We start from the raw sequence: 16,878 nt of genomic DNA, 5'->3' as shown, positions 1-16,878 counted from the left end.
CACTTAAATAATTTTGCAAAGGCAACAACCCACAAGTAACTGAAGATTACCAGGCATACACATAAACAAGATCACAAGAACAAGAACCCCAAAAATAGACAAAGCAAGATAGCAGAAACATACAAAGACATCAGATTTTGTATTTTTATACACAGAGCTTAAAACAAATATCCTAACCACATTTAAGAAGCAAATAACAAATATGGATATATTTTTCTAGGATAGCAAACTGAAAAGTGGCAGATTTGGAAGAGTTAAACAGCATCTCTAGAACTATATAACACAACAAATAAAATCAAATAAACCAAAATTTGTATTTAGCAACAGACAACATACAGCAGAAGAAATATTAGAGAGTACCATTAACAATCTGATGGTATAGGAATTTCTAGCACTTATTGCCTCCTAGAAATGTCAGTTTGAACAATTATTCATACATAAAAATACCTTCACAAGATCTAAGAATTCCAGGTGAAGGATGACAGCACCTGAGTGGAGCATAGAAATATGAAAAGATGCATTGAAAAAAAGGGTAGGAAACGTAATTTCACATTACTGCCATTACCAACCCAACCAACCAAGCCAAGGTAGCCCAGCATGGAAAGAGACATCCACCTTATGGGAGGAGAGTGAAGTAAGGAGCTGACTTCACAGTGAACTCCACCATCAGCCCACACCAGCACCAGACTGACTCATGTGGCCTTAGTCTCTTGCCCTATCTGAGCACCAGACCAGTTCCCATGGCCCTAGACTTATGGTAGGCTCCAACACTATCAGTCTAACCTAGTATTGGGCAGACACCCCACAAACTCAGGCTCCAGGCAGCCTCCTGCTAATCCAGGAAACCCTCCCTAACATCAGACCCTAGGCTACCAGCTTACCCCAGCATGCAGGCCAGCCTTCATAAACTAGATTCCAGATAAGCTCCCATGGAATGAGGTTCCTGGCCTGCCCCAGTTCCAAGTTGGTACCATTGACCCTAAGATCCAGGCAGTCTCTCATGGATCCAGACACCTAGGCTACCATAGCACCAGCCCAGACCCCATGACCTCAGGCTCTAGACAGGTTACCCCCATAAACCTGGCTCCAGGTAGATTCCCATGGATACAGGCTACCAGCCCACATCAGCACCAGGCTGGTCTCTAGAGCCCCAGTCTCCAGACCAACTCCCATGACCCCAGCCTCCAGGCAGGCCCCATGGATCCAAACTCCAAAGTGGTCCTCATGGCCCCTGCAGCCACAGGCTACAGACTGACTCCTATGGACCCAGGCTTCAGGACTGCCCAATTGCTACAGTGGCCTCTATAGTTTCAGCTTCTAGGCCAGCTCCCATGAACCCAGGCTCCAGGGCCATCCCAGCACCAGGACAGCCCTGTGCACCCAGACACTAGGCCCATCTACAGACCAGGTCCCAGGTCTACCACTATAGACAGGCACTGGGCATATGAACCCAGTGAACCCAGACACCATACTGGCTCCTGTGGACCCAAGCACCAGGTCTGCCCACCTGCTGACCCAGGTACCAGACCTGCCTATCTGAGAACTTCAGCAGCAAGCCCACCCAGAATCTCTGGATAAACTAACTGGTAAAGCCTGTGCCTTCCAAAGCCAGCCTACAAAGATTGAAAAAAGCGCCTACTTCCTTAAATGTGCAAATACCAATAAAGATCACAAAGCTCACAAGCAATAAGGAAACATGACACCACTAAAGAAAATTAATAAAGCTCCAATGACTGACCCTAAAAAAATGACGATACATGAACTGTCTAAGAACACTGAAGAATCCTCTTAAAGTAATTCAGTGAACTACAAGAACACACAACTAGATAACAAAAAAAATGTGTATCAGATAACCACCTTACTTTGTACATCTTAAACTTACACAATGTTATATGTTAATTATATCTCAATAAATCTGGAAACCAAAAAGAATAAGAGAGAATTAATAAATTGGACAATAAATTAGAAGAAACACAAATTATAGCACAGACACAGGATAATAGAAAACACAGAAGAGGGTGTAAAAGATGTGGGAAATAAAGCGAGGAAGCTTATGGCATTTATTGGAGTCCTAAAGGGAACGAGAAAGTAGGACAGAGGCATTATTAGAAGAAAGAATTGCTGGCAACTTCCTCAAACTGATGAAGACACCAATTCACAGGTTTAAGAAACACAATAAATCCTAAGTAAGGTAAATAAAAAGAAATCCAAATCAGACTGAAATTGCATGAAACCCAATAAGCTAATAAGAGCAACAGATCATAAAAAGGCATTATTTTCAAGGAAGCAAAAGACTGACAACTAACTTCTTAATGACAACAATGGAAGTCAGAAGACAGTAGAATGGTATCTCGAACATGGAAAGAAAAAACTTGCAATGGAATTCCACACTGCAAAATTTCTTTCCAGATTAAAAGCAAATCAAAAATCATCTCAGATAACGTAAACTCATCAGGCAGAAAGGCTCACTCTGGGGAATAATAAAGAAGGTGTGTCAAGCAGAGAATTCTCTATAGCAGAGAATTATATGCTTTTTTCAGAGATAGCTCTTCATGTGTTACTGAGCCCTCATAGAGAAAGAAACACTTATACATGAGGCACTAAGTGACAATCCAAAACTGTCCATTTTGATTTGAATTATGTCAGACTATCAAGCAATAAAGTTAGACACATGTCCAGCAGTTGTTCACTCTTTTTTTGTATATTTTTTTATTGGAGCTTGATTTGCCAATATATAGCATAACACCCAGTGCTCATCCCATCAGGTGCCACCCTCGGTGCCCGTCACCCAGTCACCCCAACCCCCCGTCCACCTCCCTTTCCACTACCCCTTGTTTGTTTCCCAGAGTTCGGTGTCTCTCATGTTCTGTCACCCTCACTGATATTTCCCACTCATTCTCACTCTCAATCTAGAATTGACCCCAACCAGAACTAGAGGGTACAAGTAAGCTATATGAAGAGGTAAAGCATACCCCCACATCACCCAGCACAATTACACCAGTACCCTTCCCATAGCTCGCATTTGGAGTTATATGGAGGGTCCCTCTATAACTAGTTAAATGAAGAGAAAAAAGACCAAGCATTGTTTACACATGGGTCAGTTCACTATGTGGATACGAGGCAAAAATGGATGGCAGGTGTATTACAACCACACTTGGCAGTGTCCTTCAAAAATAGTGAAGAGAGGAAATAGTCAATGGGAGTAGCTGGGAGTAATCCATAGTAATGGGTGAGCCCATTTCATTGGTATGAAAATAACAATGTCCCAAAGGAACAATACACACAGATTTGTGGGAAGTAGTCAATATGTGGCTCACTGATCAGAAGACTTAAAGGGGATATAGAGTAAAGCCATGTGCATGGACATATATGAGAGTGGACACAAGATGTGCAGCTGTTTGTATTATATGTTAATGCCCACCAGAAAGCATCAACCACAGAGCCACTGGATATCCAAGCAAATAAAACCACTCTGCTGGTTGACATTAGACAGCTACTCTAGAACAGACATGATGGGCATATGAACGGTGGGGGGAGGGTGCATTCTATTCGCTAAGACCCTTAGTAAAATACTGATTCTTAGGCAATCCTCTAAACTTACTAAGTTGGAATTTTGAGGGGAATGGGTTTTAATTTACGAGGTCTGAAGTGAGCCCAAACACTTGTGCTCTTATTTTCTTTATTTTATTTTACTTTTTATATTATTTTTATTGAATTTTGATTTGCCAATATATTATAAACACCCAGTGCTCATTCCATCAAGTGCTTTCCTCAGCACCCATTACCCAGTTACCCCATCCCCCTGCCCTCTTTCCCTTCCACTACCCTTTGTTCATTTCCCAGAGTTAGGAGTCTCATGTTTTGTCACCCTCTCTAATTTTTCCCTCCTTTCCCTTATAATCCCTTTCACGCTTGAGCTTTTAGTTCAGACCCCAGATTATTCTGATATTGCTTCAAGTTGGAGAAATAAGATACACAATATATTTCAGCATGTATGCCATTACATAACAATGTCCAGGTGGCTAGGAGTGTTCCTTCCTGAGTGGGTCATCTGCTGACACCTTGCTAAATAAGGATAGCCCCAATGATGGGAATGAGGTGGCTCATACTTTGCTGTGCTGTCTTGCTCTGGATAATTGCTGCTGTTTTCTCATACAACATTTCATAACCCAACCCAATTCATCCCAACATAAGGAGACAGAAATAGAAAGACCAAAATTCAAGAGTATCATATATCCAGTCCTACTACTAAATGTCCATGCCACCCTCAACAAGTCATACCCACTCCATGTATCACCCTTTCCTTACTCATAAAAAGAAAAGACTGAGGGAAAATTATGTAATTCAAAAGAGTTATCCAAGTCTTGAAAAAAAAGTAAAGGATTATTGTGTGCCTTTTCAATGTCATACCAGAGCCCACCCGTGTCGTGTCTAACAGACCCACCCAAAGGTCATTTAACTCTCTATAAATACAATTTTGTTTGACTTACTATTAACTTGTAACAAATAGATAAAGGGCATTAGATACAAGGCATATGATTTTTGTACAGTAGAGATGCAAATGACATCTGTCTGGTAGAAAAGATAATGTCTAAAGTTGGTAATTCAAGAAGTAGAAGTAAAACATATACCTAGATATGTGGAGGAAAACTGAAAAAAAAAAGAGCTGAAAAGGAGTTAGCAGTTGCCTCATGGATATAGGATTGGGGAGAAGAATATCACTTTTAATCATAGATATGTATTGTTTTGGATGAATTTTCTTTTAAATGACTTTTTAAAGTTTGAGAAATAAAAAGCAATGTTTTATTAACATGAAGAATTACTTATTACAACCACTGTTCTCAGGGTCCCGGGGGCAGCATCTTCAGTATCCAGGCCCCATTGTTCATGAGTTCAAGGACGGTATCTTCAGGTCCAGCTTCGGAAGCTGTCTTTGCCTTTCAGCAATCCTGATGCCAGAAGATATGACCCCCAAAGCAGAAAAACATCCCACTCAACTGTCTTCACTACAATTGTGATTTTGGTGGCAAGGTTCTTAATTCCTTCCCAGAATCCAAAAGCTCCTCTCTCAGTGTAATCTGCAGATCACACCTCCTCAGGAGCTTCCTGGGTATAATCTGAAACCAGTCCTCATATGTGGAGATCAGGAATGAATGAGACCAAAAGGAAAGAGACAATTCAGATCGATAGGTGGCAAATTTAATAAGCAAGGGAAATTACATAGGACTCTTGTCTTTGGGCAGCTTCAAGATAAGTAGATCTCTATACTCACCCACTAGAATACTGAAAATTTATATGGAGGCTTTAACTAGGTGCAGCCATATATGTCATCCAGATGTCTCAACATCACATCCCTATCACAAGGCTATGTATTTGAGGCAGCTTCTGGGAGCAGGGAAGGCAAGCAGAGCGCACACAATGCAAGGGCAGGGGAGGAGGTGAGAACTCTCCAACTGCCAGGGCACAGCTCATGGGTCAACTAGTGGTCATATCCTCCTCAATGACCTCCCCAACACAGTGCATCAAGCCCCTTATACCACCCCGTTGTTAAAGATCCAAAAGAACCAAATCCTTCAATGAATGTTGGCCTGGAGCTCATAGAACTCAAATGCAAGAGCATTTGATATTCAAATATGTGAAAACCAGGTGTTCACTGGGCCATAAACCTACCAATGAGGATGTCATTACTCACAGGGGCCTTCCATGATTTCATATGCTGTGGTCTTTCTCAAACGTGGTAGATAAGCCAGGGGTCCCTGGAAGTCTGTTTTCCAGACTTCTTCACAAACTATGAGATTACTATGTTTTCATTTTGATTACACTCTAAATATGTTATCAGAACCTCCTCTGGATCATCAGAGTAGGCAGTTATATGACACCAAGACTCATATTTGAGCTTTTGTTTGAGCTCAAATCTGTACCAAGTAACAATCCAAAGTGTCATGGTGTCTGCATGAACAGTTTTGGTGGAGGAGAAAAGAGATGGGATGATGGAATCACCTGTAACAGGATGGAGATGCTGTAACACTCAGACCATAATCATGTCATAAGCAAATGTGTCACCAGATCCCAACTGTCAGACATAACAACTGACGATGTAGCAAGGTAACTTGGCAGATGTAAGAAACTGCTACCATTTATTAGCAGTGGGGATAGTTGTAAATATTCAATAACCAATTCTTCTATTTAATATTCCAGAACTAATTAGCTCAGTGCCCATTTTAATGTTTGGTTTGTTGATTTTTTTTTTATAAAACTGCAATGCTAAAACTATATGTAATTGAAGAAGAAAAATTTAAAGGATCAAGAGGCCTTGCATTAAATCAGTGCTTACTGATTGCTTACTGGCCTGCCTATTAGAGTATGTGGCCTGATTGTCCAAAAGTAGGAAAAAAAAACAAATTTAAGTTATTGGTGCTGTTTTGGAAATTGTATTTAAGCAAACAGAATTTTCTGCATTTGTAGTATCAGAGTCAAAATAAGAAATCTATTATATACAGATCCAGAGCTGAGCTACATCTTTCTACAATTATACCCACGATTAGTGATTACTAATTGATCATGTAATGTAATCATCAGAATACATCATCTGAAGCATGGCTGGTGGAAAAACTAGGCTCTCTGCTCCAAAGAAAGGGATCTTTACTGCAGTTTTTAAAGGGATTATGTGGATGGTAAGCATGCCTAAAAGGAAAAGTCTAAAAAAGGCAAAGAAATCAAGGCTGTGAGACTATACTGAAAGTAGTGAAATAGTAGTGCTCTTCTACATGCATAATCTCCATGCCAGCCTATCTCCACTGACAGGGATCTTTCTCCCCTCAGCTAAGCCCCAGTCACAGGCTCACCCACTGAGCTATCCTCACTCAACTACCTTTGTAATTTCAGTTCGGTATGTTTGTTATTTCATTTTATCTCTTAGTTTTAGATTTTTTTAATTATGTAAACACACGAAGTTTATATTTGGCTTTATGTTTACATATTAGAATTAGGGAAAATAATTTAACTCTTATTAAAAATTATTTATCTTTAAAAGTTCTTTAACCCTTAAAAGGATACATTATACAACCCGAGATATACTGACAAAACAAAAAGCATATGGAAAAGGTAATACAAATAGGAAGGAAAACAAAGCAAAACAAAACAATCAGCTCCATGACAGCCACCCGATCTTGGGTAAGATTCTTGAGCTCTGAGGCTTCTCCATTTCCACCCCCCAGAGAATGCCCTAATGTCTTTGGGTCCTGACATCCTCATACGGATGGCTGTGGAATGGACAGCTTCAGCTTGAGAGGAGAACCTTACATCAACCCTCTCTCCTATGGTTGAGCCCATATTCTATGCCTCAGTCGCCATGAAGTCATTCATAAAGTGCGGTGATAATAGTGTCCTGCCCACCTCTCAGCACTGATGTGAAATGACACTGCAATAATACAGAGGAAAGCACACTGGGAACTAGAAAATTTAACACAAAGACCTTTGACCAAGCTGCCCCCTTCAGCCTGAGTTCAAGCGTTGATATTTAAGTTGAAGTTAACATTGTACATTCCCCCCTGATGCGAAGTGAGGAAGATGGGGTGGCCTCTCTCAGAGGAGGCGATGAACCAGCCAGGGAAGGCCACAGACTCGAAGGTGGAGGTCCTGCCATTCTTTGAGTGGTAGAAGAGGAAGGGCTCCACAGGCGCCATTTCATTGTACAGAGCCAGTATCTCCTCCTCCTGAAATGTAACAAAGAACGCCCAGTAGGAGAAGCAGAGGCTGTTTGAGTAGTTCAGAATTATTTGCACATAATCAGTAAATGTTCCAAAGTTCGAGAAAGCTTTATCCTTCTATTAAAACAGGCCTAGAAAAATACATTTCCAAAGGAGCCACAGACTGAGCACACAATCTCACCTTCCCAGCCCCCAGCCTCAAATCCAGAGATGGAGTCAGAATGACACAAGGGACAGGTTAATAAACAACCGGGCACACTTGAAGAATGAATTGGAACTCTTGTTACACAAGAGGTGGCAGGGTGGGTGGGTAGGAAAAGGAAGGAGATGCAGATTTGCAGCAGTAAACCAAGGACCTCTAAATTACACATGCACAAGCTCTCCAGAGAGCCACTACACAGGAATGGTCCATAATTCAGCCACCTTCAAGCCCCCTCCCTATCTCATTACCAGGTTATTTACCTTCATTAGGTCCAATTATCATCTGAACTTAGTGTATTTAGCCAACAATCATATAATTATTGCCAGAATTGTTCATTATTATATTTCTCGACACAGAAAAAGTCAATAGATATGTGTTTAATAAATAAAAAGACACTTTCTCATTTCAAACTCCAATATGTCCTCCTCCTCCCTTTCGACTCCCTCCCTGCCTGGGAAGGCCTGGGCTGCAGGTCCCATCTACCCTTCCCAGCTTAGGGTTGTTCCTCCAGCAGTTTATCATTTTGGCTTTCTCTCCATTGTTCCCATTAGCATATTTGCTGTCATCCTACCATCTTAAAAAATAACTGTTTTGATTGCGCACCACCATTCCCAGCTCCCCTTTGCAGAAACCTTCCTGTAATAGTTGCCTATATGTGCTGTCTTGGATTTCTCTCCTCCTATCCCTCTCTTCAACGCCCTCCATCCAGGCTTTCACCTCCAGCGCTGCAACAACACTGTCACCGAGGTCCTAAGTACTCACACATGACAGAATGCAATGTCCAATGCTCAATCCATCTGAGGACAAAACCACAGTAGAAGGGTGACTTACTAGACAGGATGTAGCTGAAAATGTAATTCTCGATCCTCCTTCATCACATTTCACATTCACTCTGCCAGCAAATCCTGTTGCCTCAATTTAAATAACATATTTTCAGAATCTGGCTGGCTTCCACCTACCTCCACTGCTATCCTCTCTTCCATCACATCTCACCTAGAGCACCTCGAAGTCCCCCACAGGACTTTCACCCTTGCACCCCCCACCCCACAGTCTGCTTTCAACTATCAGCCAAAACAATTATTTTTAAACCTATGTCCATTCATGTCACTCTCCTGTTAAAAACTTCCTAATAATTCCCCATGTCACTCAGATTGAAAGGCAAAGTCCTTCCATATGCGGGCGAGGCCCTTTGTGATCTGCCTTTATCTCTCTGAACTCCTGGTCCATTAATTCACTACTGTCACACTATTTTTCCACTAATCTTTGCTGTCCCTGACACCCTGCTGGTTAACTCTCTTGTTGCCTTCTACTGTCTGCTGAAATCTTAGGACGCCTACTGCACTATTTTCGACGGCAGCCCGACTCTACCCGGGTCTAGCACTGCCAGCCTCTTTATCCTGGTCTATCTGTGCTCTCCCAGGGAACATAACACCCTTAAAGGCATCTCAAACTTACCTATTATTATAGCTATTGTTTACCATTTCTCTCCCGGAGAATCCAAGCCCTATCAGGGCGGGCCCTCTGCCATTCTGTGCCCCAGTGGATGTCAAATGGCCACAGCAGTGCTGAAGGCCAGTAACAACTCACACATTTGCTGAACTAAGTTGGATTGGGTTGAGTTCAATTGAAGAGAACTATGCTGAAGTTTATGGAACTGAAGTTTAAGGAACAAGAGTAAAAGCTGAAATTTCAGAACACACAATGGAAGAATGATTTAGCAGACAGGACAAGCTTAAAATGTAATAATGACTTGGAAGATTGCACCAAGAAATTCTCCCAGGATGCATCAAGCAAAACACAAAAACAATGAAAGGATAGAAAGTATAGAAAATTAGATGAGATATTAAAGAGGGAAGAAGACCCAATGACCAAGGCATAGGAATTCTAAAAGGAAAGGTAAGGCGAATGAAGGAGAGAATATACTTGAAGAAACAATGGTTGAGACTATCTCAAAATTCAAGAAAGACAAACATCCTCAACTAGTGAGAGGTTTGAAAACTCAGTTGCATGCACATAACTAAAAAATATCTAGGAATATTAAATATGTTTAAAAATAGGAGAATATTTCTTTTTTTAATTCTAAAATTAGGTTATTTACCAAATAAACAAAAGAAATTGGCCTTTTTTAAACATTATTTTTCTTACTCACCTTTAGTAGCAATGTGGGCTGCCCTCCACTGTCCTCACAAATCAGACACATTTCTGGATTCTCTATTCCCAAATAAATGGGAATGCCTCTGCCTTGCTCAAGCAACTCTGGATACTTGCATGGGAGAACAGTGACAGTGACTAATAAAGATAAGAAGGGAGATGGTAACAATTTGCTCTTGAAGTCAGGACAAGACCAGCATCTTTCAGGTGGGGCAGGAAAAAACCCTAAGAGTATAATCCCTGCTATCCCAAGGCCACCAAATGGCCAACTACCGCATTCATTTGTTCATTTATTCATTCATGCCACGTACCCGTCACTGCCCTAGGAAATGGAGCAAACACAAAAGAGTTACCCAGATAGCAGACCCTGCCCTAGGGATTATCACACGTCTGCTTAAACACCTGAAGGTGGGAAGCTCCAACCCCAAGCAGCCCCTCTGATCCTCAAAGAGTTCTGTCCATAAGCAAGTTTTGCCCAATATGATCTTGAAATCTGCCTGCCTGTACTCATTCGTTTAGTCCTTTTAGGACACCTTGAAGTCAGGCAGAGTAAGATACTCCTCTTCCATGGGACAGGCTGTCAGTCACTGAAAGCATCTCTCCTCCTCCCCAGGAGACTGCTCTTCCCTCTCTGCTTTCTACACCCTTGTCCAGACAAACTTCTCCCTGACATGGCTTCCCAGGAGGGTGTGAAATCCTCCTCCATCCAGTGACATGACTTCCCAGGCTGGTGTGAAATCCTCCTCCGCCCTATTGTAAAGCCACCCTTTCACAAAAGGCCAGTGCTAGTCTCCCAAGGGCACCAGTGTGACCCCTCCCTTGCCTCCAAGGCAACAGCCCCAAGATGACCACTCACCTGGAGTTACACTGTCACTCCGTGGAACTGTCACAATGGTCTGACCCTGAAGGATCCACACCTGCTGATCCAAGTCGGAGACCTCCCCAATGTGAGGTTTATTCGCTGTGGTTTAAACAGAAAAGAATAATGAAGACCCATTATAATTAGGCCACTTTTCTAGATGTTAGGCCCTTTGGGAAGGAAGGTCCCAGATTTATACACCAAAAGTGACAGAATTCACATGACCTTCAGCTCAGCATTTCTTTATGGGAAAGCTACAGGTTGTGGTGAGGAGGGTAAGGTCTGGTCTAAGAGAGTAAACTGTCACACATAGTACCTGTGTGTCAAGGTCCAGCTACTCCCTCTGATGCCACTGTGCCTGGCTTGGTGCTGATCTTGAGCCAGAGCAGAGAACAAGCACTACTCCCCACCCTGTGGAAGCTCACTGTCCAGTGGAAGATGGATAGCACTGGGTGGTAAAGGCCATACAGAAAGAGGGCAAAGAATGCTGGGGTATCCAGAACAGACAGGTGTAAGTACAGGTGTCCCAGACCTCCAGAGCCCCATCTTAACATCACCTGCTGTATAGGATTCTTTAGACATAGGGACTCCTCGAATGCATGTCATAGCGGGGTTATCTCAATACCTGTGGGGACAGGGATAGGAGACATGAGCACCAGGAAAGGAGACACTTCCGAGACCTCTCTAGGACACTAGTTACTGAGATCCTCATTCTGGACAAGGAGCTGTGAAGCCTGGCCTGACATGAAGCCCTAGTCAGAAAATCTGAGCCACCTCCTGAGACAAAACTTCAAAGTAGTAACAGGGAGGAGACATTGGGCAGAATTTCCTCCACACAAAGATCTAGCCAGTGACAGTATCTCCCCTGAAGTTCTAAGCCAGGCATGACTTTTGACCCTAAATATTCACAGCTGCCTGATGCCTGCGTCTCCTCCTCTTTCTCCCATTGGCATCTGCTTCTGCCTGGGAGCAGGGAAGCTCTGCCAGGATCCTAGCAACTCCCTGGGAAGTGAGAAGTGAGAAGCAGCTAGCCCTGCACTGGACAAAACACAGAGCTTGGCATGGCCTCATCTCTTCCCTGAGCCCTAAAGCACAGAAAAGAGGGAAGGTTGAAAAGTTGGAGGACCTTTATCAAAAGTGCACAGGATTGAATCACAGCTCCAATAGCTCCCAAGAGCAGTGGCGGGTTCTGACAGAGACTGACATTTATTTGGTGAGCATGGGGAGGTGCCACCAACTTTGGTGGGGTGTGGCAATTGTATGTCAGAAGATCCTGTGAGACTCTGATGGAGAAATCATAGCATCAGCATGAGCTGCAGGAGGAGGGACCCAGCCACGCCCACAGGGAAATAGAGTTGATGACAGACCCCAGGCTTCTCAGCAAGGGGAGACTGAGGGACTTCCCCAGAACTCAGTTCTCCTGCCTGTCACTCAGGCTACAACTGGAAATTCCAGGCTCTTCACAAAAGGAGTCCATCTGCTGGAGCAGGTAAGCTTGCCCTCTATAGTTCCACTAAGGGAGTCCTGTGATTGCAAAATTCGCTATGGGCTTCAGGCAGGGTCCACATGGCATTTCTGGCCCTCCAATCCTCCTGAACCACCTTGGGCCACTCCTGAAAAGAGGGTTAGGCTGAAAGATGCCATACTGTCTTCTTCAGCTCCTCAGAAATGCATCTCCACCCCCTTGGGAAGCCACAGGCACTGAGCAGCGTGCCCTTCACTGAGGCAAGCCTGGTCCCTGGTGCCCCCAAAATGCAGAACTGCCTGAGGACTGAAATGGTCAGCAATGATCTCCTTAAAAACTGAGCCCCAGATTCTGACTTATTTCCCACCCTCTGTTCTACCAATGCAGGGCATTAGTAGGTTTTCAATGAATGGTAACAGCTTTATTACTATTTTTTTGTACCGTGTTTGTTACACCTCCATTCTCCATTTGCTGAGGTCAAGCACAAAAATTTTCTGCAGCACAAGCTAACTTGACTGAGATGAATTTCAAAAGACAGAGTGAGAACAACTTCATATTTATTTGCCTAGTTGGGGGTGGGGGGCAGGCTAAGACAGAGCCTTTTAGGCAAGCACCTTCATGAGCTCCTCTTCCCAGACTTGAAGAGTCTCCTTGTTTAACCTCTCATACTGTCACCTCCATCTCCATGTTGGCCTTGGAGGAACATGGTCCTTTTCTGTCAAGGCCTCAATCCCATCACTTTTGGCTTCCAGGTTATCCGTTACCCCAGGAGATAGTGTGATAATAAATTCAGACATACTTGTGTTCAAAGCCAGGCTCAGCCAGTGTCACCTCTCTTGGGTCCCCTCTGTCCAACTGAAGAGCCTCTCCATCATGTATCAGTCAATTAACCTCCTTTCTTGGGATGTTTGCCACAAAATGGCATCTAAAGGGTCCTATCACCTGGTCCCTATATTCCTTAGGTCTTTGTTTCAATCAGGATCTAATGTGGAAAGCAGAACCCACACAAGGAATTTCAAACAAAGGGAACTGGTCACAATATATGTTAGAAGGCTAAAGGAGGTGCCAAAGTATCCCGTAGTAAAAACTGCAGGATAGAAACAAAAGGGAACAAAAGACCTGAGGAGCTCAAAGGAAGGACCTTGTAGGACTGATGTCCAGACCTCAGGAGGGGCCCTCAGCCAAACTGATGCTCAGACCTCTGAAAAGAGAGTGTGGTATGTTCAGTCCATGAACCACCAATGTGGATACAACTCAGAGAGTTATATTTTCATTGATTCAAAAGCCATTGAGTATAGCTTGAATTTCCCATGCCCAGAAAAAGGTTGCAAAAACCTATGTCTTACGATGACATCTGTCCTCATTAGCCTCAGCCTCTTATTCCACTTGAGTCTGACCTTTCCCTCACTTCCCAACATTAAAAACATCCAGTACTTTCCAGAATTGCCAGCAATCAGTATCCATTCTGAAGTCCCCAGTTTAAACTTTAGTGTGAATGAGTATCAGAGAAATTAGAACAGGAGTGATGGTGATAAGAGGGAAGAACTGAACCACTGGGGTGGATAATTGAGGATCAGAGAGCACATCTTCTGAAGAAATGGACCAGAACTTTTGTCTTAGAGTAGAAGGGATGGATAATATGAGTACATGATGCCCTAGTTGTATCCAAGAGGACTATCAATATTCATGCTGGTTATAAAAAGTAAAGACTATGATTCTGCTATATAAACAGTTTGTCAGGTTCTTTCTAATAATGTTTTATTGTCACATCCAACAATGAAAACTATGTACACCATTAAGTATGGCTTGAATTGAATTCAAGTAAGTACTCATAAAGCCAAAAACCCTAGACATGGAAAAAATTTTAAGAGATCATGAAGCCCAGATTCCAATTTTTAAGTTCTAAGATATTATCATCCATGCTTGTTTGACATCAAGTCCTGCCATTTTGCTTACTTAGCATGCCCATGATCTTGATAAGTGGAAGGAACATCAGTGGAAACTAGGCAGAGGGAGAGAGCTTGCTTATACACTACTAGAATCTCTATTACCTGTTCATAGATGCACAACCTCCATAAAAACATATTCATGTAGCTAAGCTGACATTCATAGCAGAAAGAACAATGAAGTAGGAGAGGTTATCTGGCTCCTATAGTTGACAAATATATACAGAATCAAATGTTTTACCACAAGCTGTCTGATGAAGACCAAAAAATAAAAAATCAACTAAAGTCTTCATCAGACAGCTTGTGGTAAAACATTTAAGGAAAAGTTTAGGTAAAATACCTAACTAGCCAAAGTTTGAAATTCCTAGACAAAGAGCCAAGACAGAGAACTTTTAGCTTAATGATCCACATCACGCAAAATGCAAAAGCCATGAAAGAAAAGATGATAAATTGAACATCATCAAAATTTTAGAATTTTGGACAAACTCAGACAAAACACACCATGGGTTAAAATGAAAATATAAGGTACCTACAAGAAAAATATTTGCAACACATCTAACAAGCTAACACCTAATATTCAGAGTTTTGAAGTAATTTCTACTAGTTTTTAAAATCCAAGTAATTTTATAGAAAAGTAAATAATAGGTGTAACAAGCTTTTCACTAGAAAGAAAATACAAATATCCAACAAATAGAAGTAATTATAGTTAACCATACTAGTAATTAGCAAAATGCAAATCAAAGCAATGATGAGATTCCATTTCCACCCATCAGGAAGGCACAAATTAAAAAGGTGGTAGGCAATGGTGGTGAGGAAACAGATTCACTCACTGTATGGATGGATGTGTGAATCAGCACAGCCTTTTTGGAAAGCAATCTAGCAAAAGCTATTAAAAATCTAAATGTATGTACCCCTTGACTCATAGATTCTACTTCCAAAAATCTACCAGTTAAGTTTACTTTCAGCTTCAAAAGCTGGAAAACTCCAAATCAAAGTGATCAAAATATTCATTAGATCACAAAATTGGAAGTCCAGAAGTACTACAGGATCAGAACTGTTGATCTGTTAGTTCCATAATGTCAGCAAAGATCAGCATTTATTTAATTCTCTGACCTGACATTCATTGCTTAAGGCCAAGTTCCTTTACATTTATAAGATAATTTTCTGTGAGAATAAAAATTGCATGTTCAGTTATTTACATCTTTGCAAGAAAGAGAATGTCTCTCCCACATCAAAGTCTTTCAAATCTGCTTGGGTGAATTTGGGAGCTATGCTGTGCCAATCAGGTTCTAACAAGAAATATATGACACATTCAAAATTTGGCGATTTGAGGTAAATGTAATAAAGGGTTTATTTATAAAGATGTGGGCAGAGTATAGGGAAATCCCAAGGCATAGATAAAGCTAGTCACAGTAGGATACACCCCTTATCAACCATAGACCTGAATGGACAAGAGGAGAAAACAGTTACCAGAACCGAGAGAGAGAGAGAGAGAGAGAGAGAGAGAGAGAGAGAGAGAGCTTTGTAGAAAGGACAGCATATTAGGAGCCATGACCCACCTCAAGAAAAACAGCCTGGGGTGACCCCAGAGGGACGCAACCAGGAATAAATACCCTGACCTCACTCTCTTCCCATACTCCAATTTCCTTCCAGTGAATTGTGAAGGGTCATTGGAAGTCATCCAACATTGGCTAAGCCTTTTGCCCCTCAGGTCCATGTTCTTCTTCCTTAAGCTGGAAATCTGTATTCCCCACCCCAAGCAAAATATACTCCTTGGTGCTCTTCTTTTTTGGATGCTACAGTTTTCCATTGTCTGAAACCACTAGGCAGAGAAATAAGACCTGCTCCAGGGAATCCCTTGAGTTTACCTCCATCAAGAAGCAACAACCTGGGGATCCCTGGGTGGCGCAGCGGTTTGGCGCCGCCTTTGGCCCAGGGCGTGATCCTGGAGACCTGGGATCAAATCCCACGTCGGGCTCCCGGTACATGGAGCCTGCTTCTCCCTCTGCCTATGTCTCTGCCTCTCTCTCTCTCTGTGTGTGACTATCATAAATAAATAAAAACTAAAAGAAAAAAAAAAGAAGCAACAACCTAGTTTTCCCTGAAGAATCAGGATCAATCACTCCAACCAGTATGATGACACCTTTCTACCTGTTTATTCAATGACACAAGGGGCCAAATGGCTTTTGGGCAATCTCAGCTTCCAATTCCTCAGATCTTCCACAGACTATATTCCCTAGGGGAAGCATTTCATTTCTGGGCCCTAGAACCTTCTTTCCAGGGAGCCTAGGGTCACAGAACAAGAAAAAGTTCCTACAGTATGCCATTTAGTTTAAGGATAACAGGGGCTCTTCCCTACTCCACCCTTCGGTTCTTGAACCTCTTCACTCCAGTCATGAGGATGACAACAACACTTATCAACCACCAGTTTAAGGAATACACTGCTTTCATTAAGACAGCACTCTCTCAAAGTGTGTGTTCTAGTTGGCACCACATGTGACTCTTCAAAAGACCATTCCACTATTTTACCAAGACAGCTGCATATG

At 42.3% G+C, this 16,878-nt stretch overlaps 1 protein-coding gene across 2 annotated transcripts; it reads right to left on the bottom strand.

Annotated features, from left to right (window-relative positions):
- Positions 1–6,106: 6,106 nt before the first annotated feature.
- Positions 6,107–12,106, bottom strand: IL36G (interleukin 36 gamma). Of its 2 annotated transcripts, none has more exons than XM_055327359.1 (5): positions 12,048–12,106; positions 11,479–11,546; positions 10,919–11,023; positions 10,061–10,200; positions 6,107–7,715 (listed from the first exon to the last, which is right to left on the bottom strand). In XM_055327359.1, exons 2-5 carry the CDS (start codon positions 11,525–11,527, stop codon positions 7,506–7,508), a joined length of 504 nt encoding a protein of 167 aa, XP_055183334.1. In that variant the 5' UTR covers positions 11,528–11,546; positions 12,048–12,106; the 3' UTR covers positions 6,107–7,505. The 2 variants fall into 2 exon arrangements, with proteins under 2 accessions (XP_055183334.1, XP_055183335.1); XM_055327360.1 differs by lacking the exon at positions 6,107–7,715 and adding an exon at positions 8,159–8,708.
- Between the last annotated feature and the right edge of the window lie 4,772 nt (positions 12,107–16,878).

The sequence above is a fragment of the Nyctereutes procyonoides genome, unplaced genomic scaffold (genome assembly GCF_905146905.1).
Source record: "Nyctereutes procyonoides isolate TBG_1078 unplaced genomic scaffold, NYPRO_anot_genome, whole genome shotgun sequence".
In the NCBI taxonomy this organism is placed as follows: Eukaryota; Metazoa; Chordata; class Mammalia; order Carnivora; family Canidae; genus Nyctereutes; species Nyctereutes procyonoides.
This window is presented reverse-complemented; position numbering and strand designations above follow the sequence as displayed.